The sequence below is a fragment of the Onychostoma macrolepis genome, chromosome 05 (genome assembly GCF_012432095.1).
Source record: "Onychostoma macrolepis isolate SWU-2019 chromosome 05, ASM1243209v1, whole genome shotgun sequence".
Lineage (NCBI taxonomy): Eukaryota > Metazoa > Chordata > Actinopteri > Cypriniformes > Cyprinidae > Onychostoma > Onychostoma macrolepis.
In genome coordinates, this window is record NC_081159.1 from 45,608,154 (window position 1) to 45,623,429 (window position 15,276).

The 15,276-nt window shown below is 37.3% G+C and overlaps 1 protein-coding gene across 1 annotated transcript in view; it reads left to right on the plus strand.

The window, feature by feature from the left end:
- Positions 1-9,715, plus strand: part of trabd2a (TraB domain containing 2A) — a 70,325-nt gene extending 60,610 nt beyond the window's left edge. The window contains exons 5-7 of the mRNA XM_058776450.1: positions 321-411; positions 5,013-5,219; positions 8,484-9,715. Of these exons, the coding sequence (XP_058632433.1) occupies positions 321-411; positions 5,013-5,219; positions 8,484-8,667 (482 nt within the window). The 3' untranslated portion in view covers positions 8,668-9,715. The remainder of the gene's footprint in view (positions 1-320; positions 412-5,012; positions 5,220-8,483) is intronic.
- The last annotated feature ends 5,561 nt before the right edge of the window (positions 9,716-15,276 follow it).

Consider the following 15,276-nt stretch of genomic DNA (forward strand, 5'->3'; position numbering starts at 1 on the left):
TTATACAAATTTATGTCCTCATTTTTCACAAAAACGCACACGCACACACACACACACACACACACACACTAGTGATCCTGATCCATCAGAGAGTCTCTGACAGGAAGTTCATTATTCCCAGAGGCAAACAGGACTGTCATGTGACCCGCTCTTCCTGTAACGAGACAGACATGAAATATCAGTACAGTAATCTAACATTACAGACCGCTTCCGCACCACAGGCTGTGTGTGTGAGTTATAGTTTGTGTGTGTGTGTGTGTGTGTGTGTCAGACTGACTAACTTGAGTTCAGAGACTGAAGGTGGAGTGTTTGTGTTTCAGGTCACTTTCTGGGAAACAACTCTGTGATTGATGTCCTGCAGCGTGAAGGTTATGAGGTGGAGCACATGCCTGCCGGACAGACGCTGCACAGGTAACACACTCGCACACAGTCACACACACACTCACACAATCACTGGTTTCCATGTTTTATAGTTCCATTCCATAGGCATAATGGTTTTTATACTGTACAAATTGTATTTTCTCTCCTCTAACCCTAAACCCAACCCTAACACTAAACTACAGGCGTTTTAGATTCTCAAAACACTGCATTCTGTGTGATGTACAAGCTTGTTTCCTCATGGGGACCAAAATCTGTCCTTCAGCTGCCTGAAGAACTAACAATCACTCTGATAATTAATAAAGACACTGCAAAAAATGCTTTTCTTACTTAGAATTTTTTTCTTGTTTCTAGCCAAAATATCGAAAAATTCTTAAATCAAGAAGGATTTTCTAGACACGTAAAAATGATTGTCTTGTTTTCAGAAAAAACAAGTCAAAATTGAGTGAGTTTTTGCTTGAAACAAGTAAAATAATCTTGTTTTGGTTTTGGTGTTTTTACTGCATGTGGTGTTGAGCGACGGATCTGCTGTGTTGAAGTCTCTGTTTTCTGTGTTTAAGGTTTATTTTGGTGAAACGCTCTCAGACTGATGTTGTGTTCTGTTGCACTGCATTAATGTGCGTCAGCAGATGTGTGTATTTCATCACTTACGCTGGTATAACTGGCTGGGTTTCTCTAAAAAGGTTACGGTCTGTTTATTTATTATTATTTTCTACTCATACTAACGGGAAATGATTTTCCGAGCAAGGCCAGTCTCTGGTTTGTGTGATTTCATTGTTCAGAACCGAAGCAACTCATCTGCAGAATAATTAGTCTGAATTGTGTTTGTGTCTGTCCGCATGTTTGTCCCTCAGAAACAAAGAAAATCTCCAGTTCATTATCAGACGTCAGTCAGAGACAAACATGCATTCACTGCCGGTGATGGACTATAATCTGCTAATCACATAATTGCAACATTTCAAGCAGCAGAAGCCGTTTTTGCAGCTAAGAGATGTTTTAGAAGAGATGTGAAGCACAGAAGACTGATATCGCTGTGTACACAGACACACTGCGTGCCTTTTCTCTGCATTATGTGATTGAAGAGAACCATTTTGATTTTTAACTAGTCAGCTTACAAACACTTTGACTCGAGTAACATTCTCTTTATAAACCTTCTGCTTGAAGAAAGCTCTATAAGCACAGCGCTCCTGAAGTTCAGCATGCTGTAAATGTAAAACAGATTCACTTGTTAAATATCTTTGCAGAAAAGATGCATAACATATGACGGCAGATGTTGCACTTAAACATTTATATTTAGTCATTTAGCAGACGCTTTTATCCAAAGTGACTTACAAATGAGGACAACAGAAGCAATCAAAGCCAACAAAAGAGCATTATGCAAGTGCTATGACGAGTCTCGGTTAGCCTAACGTGGTACACGTAGCAAGGTTTTTATATGTATAGAGAGAGAGAGAGAAAGCTAGTGTGTGTTAGGCCTTTTTTTAAGAAAACAGGCATTTAGAAAATGAATAGCGAGTGCTAGACTTAGAGGGTCAAATAACATATCATATATGTTCAGAAATAATATCAAATAAGAAAAATGCTAAATATTTCTTAGCCAAAGCATTCAGTTTTAGAGGTTGAGTTGATTCAGACTCTTCCTGACGTCAGTATAACAGCAGCAGCAGCGATTATTAACAGTGAATGAAAACAGCAGCAGCTTTCAGTCTGTCAGCATCATCAAACATCAAATATCAGACATACGGTAGCAGATCTGCTTTTCCATTGCTTTCTATGTAAACATACTCTTGACAGACATGTTTGACTGCTGCGTCTCGCTCATGAAACGCTGCGCTGGAGTTAAAGAAGCTCGGCTGGCGTCTCACATGTTTTTCAGCACAAATGCATTCTGTGTGAATATCAGGAACAACTACTGAGTCTTGCTGAATGTTAGAATAAGCGAATAAGTACACACACACACACACACTGACACACACACGCGCGCGCGCACACACACACAGGGATCATAATGAGGGTCCCGGCGCGGTCAGAATGGGGCCATTGTATGAAGGGCTCATGGGTTTCATCATAACATATGCAGAAATATGAAGGAGCTCTGAGTCTGATCTGAGCGGTGAAGGAGACGTGAGTTTCAGGCAGTCAGTAGTTCTGCTTTGACTCAGGTTTACAGCAGGTTTTGTGTTGGTCTCAGCACAGCAAACACATCAGGACTCATTCACACAGAGCAGTGCGGTCTTCTGTTGGCTTGAACAGAATCATCTGGATCTAATACATGACGTGTGTCTGCTGTTAGAACTCACACACATTTATACTGAGGAACTCGTGAAAGAACATACAAGTGTGACAGTAGAAGTATACAAGTTAGAAGTACTAAAATATACTAAAAAATAACATTTCTAATCGTCATTTAGTTTGTTTTTTATATATTTTTGTTCATATTTTAAAATGCCATTTAATTTCTATATTTCCTTTTTCAATTAGTTGAATTTTTATTTTGGTGTGTATTTTTATTTTTATTTTTTCATTATTTTTTAATATACTTACAGCATATAGCTATTGTAGTTCTTTTAAAAATTATTTTTAGTTTGTTTAAACAAAATGTATATTAACTGAAATAAAAATATTTAAAAAACTTAAACATATTATTTCAGCTAGTTGCCAAGGCAACATTCCTCATTTTCATTTAGTTTAACTTGATGTAAAATAACTAAAACTGAAATAAAAATTATATAGGCATTTAAAAAAAAAAAAAAGACAAAAACACAAACACAAATATTTGTATAATGCACATATACAAATATTTTATACTGTATATATATATGAAAATATAAAAATGTTAAGTATGAACAAAAGCTACAGTAGTTTCAGTGCGAGTGTGACGTCTGGCTGCACAGATGGAATCACAGGATCATTCCTCTCTTCATCTCACGGGTGGTTATCAGTCGTCATCAGCGCTCGTGTTCCTGCGCTGTGCTCCGATTAACCCGTCCATCACCATCTCACACACCCAGCAGAAACAATCCCTGCCTCTATCACAGCTCGTCAGGACATTCAGTGTTTCCATCTCAGGCGCACGGTGGCTTCCAGAAATGAATGGACTGGCAGATTGAAGGAGACACTGGAAACCCGAGGTCCGGAAAGTTCCATTATAAAAACGTGCAGCCGCTTATTTGCATCGGAGCGTTTGTCATAAATTCCTGCGATGCTTTAGCAGTCAGAGAGGTTTGATCAGGAGCAGATGGAGCGTTCACTGCAAACCAGTCCAGCGACTGTCCAGAGAGCATTTAGAATTAGAACACATTTTAGGCTTAATATTAAGAAATGTGCATTGTGCACAAGTAGTACTTCAAATAAAGTTGAATTATTATTATTTAATATCAATGTTTCAAGCAATATGTCAATAAATATGTTAATAGATTTGAACTATACTTCATGAAATAAATATATTACTTCTTTACTAGGGTCTTTCTTCAAAAGAAGATATTTTGAATAATGTTGGTAACCAAACAGTTTCTGGTCCCCAATGACTTACACAGTATATAAAAAAAAGAAACTGCCGGTTTTTTCCCAATATACAGCCTATTATAGAAATATTTTTGACATGCGTGAATAAATCCAAAGTTTCACTTTCTATAATCTGTGACCGACAGAGCATCTTGGTGGTCGGGATTTAAATCTTTATCAAGACTCAAATTGACACAGGCAGAGTGAAAGATCAGGTAGGGTACAAGTCATTTCAAAACATTTCATATCAATCATAATTTGATTTTTGCATGCTGTGAACACACTCAAAGGTTTCACAGCAGCTCATATTTAGGCGATCGCATGGAGTTTTATGTGGCAGTAGGCTATGCTTCCAAGTTGGAAAAATTAGCAGGATATTCATTAATTTCCTCCGTGAAAATCTCATGAAATACATGCACACAGGCTTCATCGAATACTCCTTGCATCTGTTGATTTCATCTTATGTGTGGATTATTTGGTTTTATTTAGTGCAAACCTTCAGTTTCATCAGCTCTGATCAGTAATAAGCAACATATCCGGCCTGCTAATGTTAATAATCTTTTAATCAAAACATAAAAAATGACTTACCCTGTTTGTATCTGCAAGGCTTCTATTACACATTTCCCCTGTGTGTTATTGTCAGTATTTATGACTGTCGAATGTCTGACTACTTAATTCTTGGTAATGTACCCCACCCCCCACCCACCAAACATATGATTCGACTATCAGTCGACTATCGGCAAGATTCAACAATTCTGATTCGACAATGAAAATTAAGGATTTAATGTGTCGGGGACACGCCTATGCTTCAGAATATCTTCGTTTGTGTTCAACAGAAGAGATAAACTCATACAGGTTTGGAACAACTTGAGGGAGAGAAAATGATGAAAGTTTTCATTTTTGGGTGAACTGTCTCTTTAAAGTCTATATTTTATTGCTTACATAACCAGTCAATCATATTTCAGTGGTTTTATTTAGAACCAAAAGCCAGTGAAAGACGCCACCATCTCTGAACTAAAGTGTTTTTTAATATATGAGCGTCAACAAATCTAGTCTCGGGTGTGATCTTCTGCTTTAGCGTCTCGGAGCGGGTCTGTGTCCGTATGAAAGCGTTTCTTCTGTCTTCACAGCGGCAGAAGGTCTGGAGAGCTGACGGACGCAGACACCCCGCTGGAGCCGTTCCTCCACGAGAGCCGAGATCTTCAGGAGGACGAGGACTCGCATCTCCTGGAGCTCCTGGAGAAGGTGGAGCACAAGCTGAAGAAGAAGCGCCGCAACAAGCAGAAGAAGCAGCGCCATCGGCAGTTCAACGACCTCTGGGTGCGGATGGAGGAGAGGTGAGACCAGCACAAACCTGCTCACCAACACCACACACCATTCACAAACTACCAGAGCTTCTGCTTACTCTGCATTCTGAGAGTCCACTTTAGACAATTAACTATGAGTAACTTTGCAGCTACATGTCAACTAACTCTCATGAGAGTATTAGACTGTTAGGTTAGTGTTAGTAGAATAAGTTGACTTGTACTTGCAAAGTGACTAGTTGAATGTCCATCAGAATCAAATGTTAGCAGATATTAAGCAGACAGTCACTAATACTCTAATTATTGGTAGTTGACATGGAGTTGACAAGTTACTTATAGTTAGTAAAATCTCTAAAATGGAACCTAGTTTTTGTCATTTTAAATTAAATTTTATTTTTTAGATTTTCTGTTTTCATTTAAATGTTAATTTGTTTTGTTTTGTGTTTGCCATTATTGTGGGTTTTTTTATTTTTAATACGCATATATAGTTTTAATTATGAATTTGTAACTTTTTAGTTTATTTTAGTACTTAGTATTTCAAATTTTAGTTAATTTTGTCAATTTTATTAACATGCCTATAGTTTTTTATTTTTAGTATATTTAGCCTAAAATAAAATAGTTTAATATTTTTGTTAATATTTTAAATTTTATTTTTATATTTACTATTTTCATTTAAATGTTTAGTTGGTTTTGTTTTTTGTTTTTTTTTTGTAATTTTTATTAGTTTGTTGTTTTTTAAAATATGCCTATTTTTACATTTTATTTATTTTATTTTTATTTCAGTTTATGTTTATTTTATTTCAAGTAAATATTTTTTAAATAATAACCTGTTGGTAGAGTTGGTCACGGGTCAGTAACCAGTTAAAACACGTCTGCAAGGGAGCGGATGGCGCTTCCTCAGCGGTTCTCATGTTCTGTGGGAACGATAGCTGAATAACGGCTGGGATTACGGACGCTGGATTTGGCCTGCGGCTGCGGCTGCGTCTCGAGTGTCGTCCGAAGCGGCTGCGAGTCAGAGGTGAGACTCCTGCGAGACGCCCGGAGCGCTTCAGCCGCATCTGTCCCAACACGAGTCCTCACCTGCTGCAGAGAAACGCTGAAAATACTTGTCTGATTCTCGAGACGCGTCACAACCTGCTGAATATCATTCAGTGCAGTTCATTAATGAACACGAGTGACATTATTTCCAAACACAGATCCTGACTGAGAATCTCAGGCTGACTGTCCTCTGTGCTGGAAATGAAGCATCTGGTTCTAAAACCTCCATCTGTATGAGCTATATTTAATTTACACCAATGTTTCACAGATCAGACTGATTCTTGTTCCCGTGTCAAATCCCACACGACATGTTCTCTGCCTAGCCTGAACCGTGTTCTGGAAACTTGCTTGCGCTTACTTTTACAGTCGCCCACGTAATTCTGAGTAAAAAAATATTTCTTTAATAAACTGTTTATGAAAGCCAAGCGGGTCCCAGACGGTCAAAACAAACACATGGTCCTGAATATAGACTTCATTTGTTTGAAACCGTGGAGGGAAACGGGCCGCAGTATGAGATCCAGAGCAGAAAGAATCACGCGTCTCTGGATTTCATCGAGACGGAGCACCGCACGCGCCCACAGACGCTCACACACGCGTGTTGACACAGATGGAGGACGGGAATGAAATCCCCAAACTCTTTATTTGTGTTCCCCGTCACAGGAGCTCTTACAGACTCCAAACCTACATTTATTTTCCCTGCCTACTTCTTCATATTTCATAAACGAGCAGATTTCAGACGCTCACATGACTGAAGACGCGGCGACGGTGCTGCTGTAAACAGTCTGAGCGAAACCACATGTGACTCCATCAGAAACCCTGAGGATCTGCAGGTGGAGTTCTTCTGAAAACACTGAAGCGGCTGATGTTTCAGCTGTAGAGTCACTGTGAACCGTCATCAGATTCATCTGACTCCTCCACATTATACTGCTCAGATTGAAATCTGTCAAATGTTTAAAATTGGATTTGGATATTCATTAGATGATTATGAATAGGACTGGGTTGAAAAATATTGATTTATCGATTTTAATCGATTCTCATTTTGATGAACCAATATCAATTCTTAAATCCCAAGAATCGATCTGTGCTGATTTGAGCTGATGTGTGACCAAAACTTAATGAAACATTCACAAGCTTTGTTACTTTTGATATGAAACAAAGTCTCAGCTTTCAAATTCTGTCACTTTTGTCACTAAATTCACTCACTAAATGTGGTTTTGCTGCTCTTTAATGTGTGCTGAAAGATCACTGATCATCGCTTCCTCTTTACTACTAGTTACAGCACCAAATAAACCTGAATGAACTTCAGAAGAAATAGAAAAACGCACTGAAATTAATCATGAAATCCATCAATCAGTGTTTCAACCACAGAAAGACATCAATAAAACAGCTTCAGATCAATAATGTCATCTAACGTCACATTTAACTCAGAAAAAAACATTCAATGACCATAAACTCAATGGTCAGCTAGAAAAATAACTCTAGAGAGAGCATTTTTGATCAATATATGCACTACACAACAAACTGGAGTAGAAATATAATTATATAATTCAAAATTTTCACTGTCTGTCAGATGCTGTACATTGGATTTGGATAACCATTAGATGATGATGATGATTAGGGATGGGTTGAAAAATATTGATTTCTTGATTTAATCAGTTCTCATTTTGACCAATATCAATTCTCAGATCCCAAGAATCGATCTGTGCTGTTTTGAGTTGATGTGTGGACAAACCTTAATGAAACATTCATAAGCTTTATTACTTCGGATATGAAACAAAGTCTCAGCTTTCAAATTCTGTCACTTTTGTCACTAAATTCAGTCAATTAATGGGGTTTTGCTAATCATCTCTTCCTCTTTACTACTAGTCACAGCACCAAATAAACATGAATGAACATCAGTAGAAACAGAAGAACGTCTGTTCAGCCAATCATGAATTATGTAATCGTTAAATCAGTGTTTCGGCTGCAGAAAGAACAATAAAACAGCTTGTGATCAATAATGTCTCGTAACATCACATTTATCTCAGAAAAGACACTCAACGACCATAACCTCGATAATCAGCAAGAAAAAGAACTCTAGAAAGTGCATTTTTGATCAATATATGCACTACACAACAAACTGGAGTAGAAATAGAATTATATCCTTAAAAATTTGCATTGTATGTCAGATGTTGCACATTTGGATTTGGATAACCATTAGATGATGATGATGATGATGAAGGTGTGTGTTTCTCACGATTTCTCTCTCGTTTCTTGCAGTGTGACGGCCGAGGCTCCGCCTCCTGTCGTCCGCATCATCAACGGTTACATCACAGTCCAGACACACCCACAGGAGCACAGCAGAGCCAATCAGCACAGAACGTTCTCAGGCTCCTCCTCCTGGAGCCCCGCCCTCACTTCGACGGCTCTGTGTGTTCAGATCCTCCTGCTGCTGCTTTCATAACGTCTGATGAGCTGCAGGTTCGAGTTTAACCCTGAACCTCACGGACAGACTCTGAACCGCTTCATGCTGGACTAATCAACCGCTTCACTTCAGCTCTTGAAGAATCACTTCCTTGTAAATATCAGATGTATTATAGATGTTTTTAGAGTTTTGAATAAAGCATTTGTTTTTTCACTTATTATATAAATATATAAATAAGAGTCATTATATTTTTGTGACTAAACCAACTACTAACCAGCTTAACTGGCCTCAATCATGAAACAGCAGCAGTGAATTTCTGTTTGTAACACCTTAGAAATCAAATCACTTCCTTCAGTTCAGCGACACTTTTTACATAAAAGCAGATTTCCAAGCGATTTGTGCAAAGACGAGTTTCACGTCAGGGGCCCGTTGAGTTTCTTCCTCTTCGTCTTTTCTATCTGTCAACTTCATGCATTTGATGATTGTTTAAAATGTTGTGTTTATGACATAGAAATGAGTCATTTAATTTATTGAATAGATAGTTTTAGTTGATCTAAATGTGTTCATGTGATTGTTTATGGCAGAATGACACAATGTAAATCATATCTGGTGTTTGTGACGTTACAGTAATTATGTTTGTCTATGATGTTACAAGAAATAAAGTATTTATCTAGTTCAAGGGTCTCCAAACGAAAGATGAATATAGATGTTGAGAAGCTGCACATCTGCTCCTGCAGAACGTCTGGATGTTATTTGCAGCTTCTGAACATGACTTCTTGTTCTGTGGTTGACACTGGAACAGAAGCAGCGTGTTTTATGAGGGATCTGATCTCCTGTGCCACTGGTCCTTCTCTACAGATGTTTCTTAAGATCACTGTCCTCACAGCGAATGAACACTGATACCTGCATCTCATCTTCATCGTCCTCATCCTCCTCCTGACAGCAGATTTCAGTAGCGTGTGTTCAGAGGAGGGTTTCCTCAGCTCCAGGTCTCCAGATCCAGCACTGAGATGTTTGAACTCATCAGGTTTTTCTTGAACCAACGACTGGCGCCGCGACTCTTTGGAAGAGATCTTTTATTATGCTCTTTAAAATAAATCATAAGACCAATTTATGATTTTGAATGGGATGGTTTATTTCTGGTTGCCAATGAATGTGTGAAAGGATTTCTCTTTGTAAATCATTCTTCACTAACAAAAATATTGTGGTTATTACCATAGTTGGGTTGTGAGAGCTGGTCTGAGATCAGATATTTCTGATGGATGTCAAATACAAACTGAATACAGTTATGAGAACATCGGAATGATCGTTTTCTGTAAATGTGTGTTTGGCTATAGTAAACCTTTAGTTCAGTCCAAATCTCTGCTGTCAGAGATCATTTATAATTAGCACACAGTTTAGAATGGTGTATGATTCTGGACAGTGTTGGGGAAAGTTACTTTTAAAAGTAAGGCATTACAATATTGTGTTACTCCCTAAAAAATAACTAATTGCATTAGTTACTTTTTATGGAAAGACAGTAATGCGTTACGTTACTTTTGAGTTACTTTTTAAATCTGAGCAGGGCTTGCTTGTTTGTTTATAATATAAAAAAGTTCTACTTTTACAAATGTAAAGCCCTTTCAGACCAAAAGTGAAGTGAATCCGCCTCAGGCTGAAGAAAATGTAGATTCACGTCTGTACAGAAGAGGGCGCCGCTCAAACTAATCACATGAAGAATATGACGCAGGAAAAGAAAGTTCAACACTATTCAGAAATAACAAAAATCAAACACAAATGTGTCATCGAAGGTCAGTAGCAAAGACATTGGTTAATAAAATGGGATTAAATATGTTTAATTATTGCAGGTTTGTATAATATTCTGAGTTTGCATTTGACTGTTTTTATTGATTTTGAGGAACATTGAATGTGTTTTTGTGCAGGTGAGATGAGTAAATACATGTTCATATTTAGTCTAGAACTACAGTAAGATCATGTTGACACACAATGCTCTGCACTTACTCCTGATTCCTCTCAGCATGGCAACACGTGTTACCCCCAACACTGATTCTGGATAGAACTCAACAAACAACCTTTGAAAACCCAATAAAACAAACCATGTCCAAAATACCCAACACAACTGAGAGAAAGTGAATCAAAGTGCCAGAAATGATCAAATCCCAAAACTAGATCACTAATTACCTACTGAAGAACATTCAGCCTTCAGATGACCAGCTTAGCTCAAGTTTACAACTGATAGCAGTACCTGAATTAGACAAGCAAATATAACAAACAAGCCTAAAGCAGCAAGCATGTGGCTAGATTAGACCAGCCCAAGCAACTCAAATCCAGCGACGACAAACCCACTCGAAATTCATCTCGATTAGTATTTGGATCATCTGATGTGATCAACTGACTCTATGCTTGCCATGGCACAAAAAAAAAAAAGTAAAATACACTTTATTTCAGTGCACTTATTACACACACCATAATGTACTTGAAGTGCTCTATTTTCACGCATTTGTACTTAATATAATTTTTAGTATATTAAGTACAAATGCGTGAAAATACAGCACTTTAAGTGCTTTTCTTTAAAAGTGTACGAAAGATGGTTTCAATTGTACTACAAGTGGTAACTAAATACTTTTTAATACAGCATTTAGTTACCTCTTGCAGTACAATTGAAACCATCTTTCATACACTTTTTAAATATACTCATCATACATAGAAAATACACTTCTTATTTAAAATATAAGAATAATATAAATACATACAAAATCCATTTATAATGTATTGCCCACATATTTTGAAATTATAGTGTATAACTTTTACAATTTTATTTGGCACAAAAATAAGAATGTACAGCAAATGTACTTGCTTGTATTTAAGGTTTTTTTTTGGTGCATTCAATTATACTTTATTTTTACCTTTGTGAGGTTTAGTTTACAACTAAATCAAATCCTGCTTCCTGATGAATGGGAAAATGAACTAAAGTGAATAATGTTTTATTGTTGTTAATCAATAATGTGAACATGGTTAAACCAGTGCAAAATGATGCCGATCTTGTGTAGAGTTTAGCAGAAAACAGGTGAAAGCAGGTGAAATGTGTTAAAAGTTTTGAGAAACGTGTTGGAAAACTGTGGCAAATGAATCAGTTACAGCGTGTTGGCAATCCAGAAAAACTGTCATCAGTCTGTGCATTTGCTGATTTGATTGCTTTTGAGGAACATTGAATGTGTTTTGTGCAGGTGAGATGAGTAAATACATGTTCATATTTAGTCTAGAACTACAGTAAGATCATGTTGACACACAATGCTCTGCACTTACTCCTGATTCCTCTCAGCATGGCAACACGTGTTACCCCCAACACTGATTCTGGATAGAACTCAACAAACAACCTTTGAAAACCCAATAAAACAAACCATGTCCAAAATACCCAACACAACTGAGAGAAAGTGAATCAAAGTGCCAGAAATGATCAAATCCCAAAACTAGATCACTAATTACCTACTGAAGAACATTCAGCCTTCAGATGACCAGCTTAGCTCAAGTTTACAACTGATAGCAGTACCTGAATTAGACAAGCAAATATAACAAACAAGCCTAAAGCAGCAAGCATGTGGCTAGATTAGACCAGCCCAAGCAACTCAAATCCAGCGACGACAAACCCACTCGAAATTCATCTCGATTAGTATTTGGATCATCTGATGTGATCAACTGACTCTATGCTTGCCATGGCACAAAAAAAAAAAAGTAAAATACACTTTATTTCAGTGCACTTATTACACACACCATAATGTACTTGAAGTGCTCTATTTTCACGCATTTGTACTTAATATAATTTTTAGTATATTAAGTACAAATGCGTGAAAATACAGCACTTTAAGTGCTTTTCTTTAAAAGTGTACGAAAGATGGTTTCAATTGTACTACAAGTGGTAACTAAATCCTTTTTTTTTTTAAATACAGTATTTAGTTACCTCTTGCAGTACAATTGAAACCATCTTTCATACACTTTTTAAATATACTCATCATACATAGAAAATACACTTCTTATTTAAAATATAAGAATAATATAAATACATACAAAATCCATTTATAATGTATTGCCCACATATTTTGAAATTATAGTGTATAACTTTTACAATTTTATTTGGCACAAAAAATAAGAATGTACAGCAAATGTACTTGCTTGTATTTAAGGTTTTTTTTTTTTTGGTGCATTCAATTATACTTTATTTTTACCTTTGTGAGGTTTAGTTTACAACTAAATCAAATCCTGCTTCCTGATGAATGGGAGAATGAACTAAAGTGAATAATGTTTTATTGTTGTTAATCAATAATGTGAACATGGTTAAACCAGTGCAAAATGATGCCGATCTTGTGTAGAGTTTAGCAGAAAACAGGTGAAAGCAGGTGAAATGTGTTAAAAGTTTTGAGAAACGTGTTGGAAAACTGTGGCAAATGAATCAGTTACAGCGTGTTGGCAATCCAGAAAAACTGTCATCAGTCTGTGCATTTGCTGATTTGATTGCTCCTCTCGTCTGAGCTCAATCTGCGCTCATCGTGTGCTTTCTGAGAGTAAAGCGCTGTGAACGAACAGAAACAGAAACAGAAAGAGCCCAGGCTGTGCTGCTGCAAACCTCATCATTAACGTGACAGGCGTCTGCTGATGCTTTTATTGCATGTGTGTTATCGGCTCACAGGAGTCACGTCATGTTACACGTCGACCTGTTGAATTTCTGTGCTGGTGTTTATTTGTCCAGCGCCGTCCCAGAATGCACCAGCTGTCCAGAGGCGTCACATCAAACACAAATCATCATCACACCTCAAATAAACACAGAACTGTGAGTTTAGTTTGAGTTTCCCGACGGTGTTGATGTGTTGTTATTACCGTCCACTTCATAAACCTTCACGAGCTGGCCAGAGTTTAGAGGACTGCAGGCCAAATCGCTCCAGAGCGGCTCTGAAACACATTTTCCAGCTCTACGGGGAAAGAAAACACACAGAAAGCTCTTTGAGAGCAAAGCTGGAGAATCATGGAGGTCCGGAGCGACAAACGCTTCATCAGAGACACGTCTGCAGGAGAACTGACATCACTGGACACTAAAATACAAGATGCAGACTTACATTTAACTTGTTCCTTCTCATCAGGTCATGACACGACATCATTATTATATAATATATCACAATATAATGTGAGTCACTGCTGACATCACATGAGCGTTTCAGTGTCTAAATTCATTACAACAGTCTCGTGTTATCAGGGCTTCTGCAGGTCATTTTAAAGACCTTTTTAAGAACAAATAAACTGAAGTTAATGTCTAGGAAGCAGAAAATGAGTTCAATTAACAACACTTCAAAGTTTGTCCATCACTTTTTAATTCGTTTAAAAAAAAAAAAAGCTGAAGGTTAGCTCTGATCTCGAATACTAGAGTACAGAAATAACTTCTACTGCAGCTTCTGATCAGACTGAATGAACCTGATGCCCTCCTCAGTATTTTGTTTTCCAGAGCAAATGTCTAAAGATTCGAAAATGAAGATACGTTTACTGCAGAAGCAAAAGGACACATTAAGTCTTGATTTATGAGAAACTGAGTTACTGATTAAAATGAGAACAAATATCTGCCGATGGAATCAGAAAAAAGTTTTCATTCCTCACTGACAAATATTTGTTCCTCTTTTAATCATGAACTCACTTTTGTTCATCAAGAATGCATACGTTTAACTTGCATATATTTATACTGATAAACAAGACAAAAATACAGAAGAGGATTCTTTTTATTTTTTCTTGTTTAGTTTGTTTTTGCTCCTTTGAAAGGCCTTAATATGTGGCAGGGCAAGACCCACAGATATCTTGGGCATACAGCATGAACATACATATATAAACTACAAATCCATATAACATTAAATCAGTTTCCTCCCTGATTTCTTCATGAGTCTCATGAATTCACGGTCCAGAGCTCTGAGTTTGCCCGAAGCAGAACTGTATTATTGTGCCCACTCTCTCAAATATTATGGAAGTTAAAAAAACTAAACAAAAAAACATGGTTAAGTTGTGGCTTTTGGTTTTATTCACAGTAAATCCATGGCTAACTGATGTAAGTGAACATGGAAACTCAGAGAGAATATTCATCTTGAGCTTTTTGTCTTTTTCTGTTCTCGGCGCCGGATTGCTGATGTCTTTTCATGGATATTGCTGCTGCAAACATGAGGAGCGAGCGGTCACGCATGCTTAGCCTACTACTGCCTACTGCATTTCTTATAATTATATATGTTTATTTATATATGTATATACATGTTTATATTTTTTATTTATGTACTGTATATGTATATGTTAATTAACATTTTTCCTGCAAGATTTGGCGCATAACGAGCATGCTGGATTTCCATAAACCCTCGCTGCAGTGATTATATTACTGCCCACCGCGGCACCGCTCCACTGTTGTTTGGCTTCTTAAAGAAATAAAAATCATTTAGTTCAGCTGCAAAACCGTACGCTGCGATTCTGAACTGAAAGCGTCTGCTCTGCAGGAGTGAGATTGAGGATTCAAGCTGGACGATTTGCTGCTCAACAGATCCTGAGCTCATTGACAAATATACTATATGGTCAAAAGTGACCTGTACATATGGGTTCAGTCGTTTTAGACACTTCCAAAACTCTTGCAGA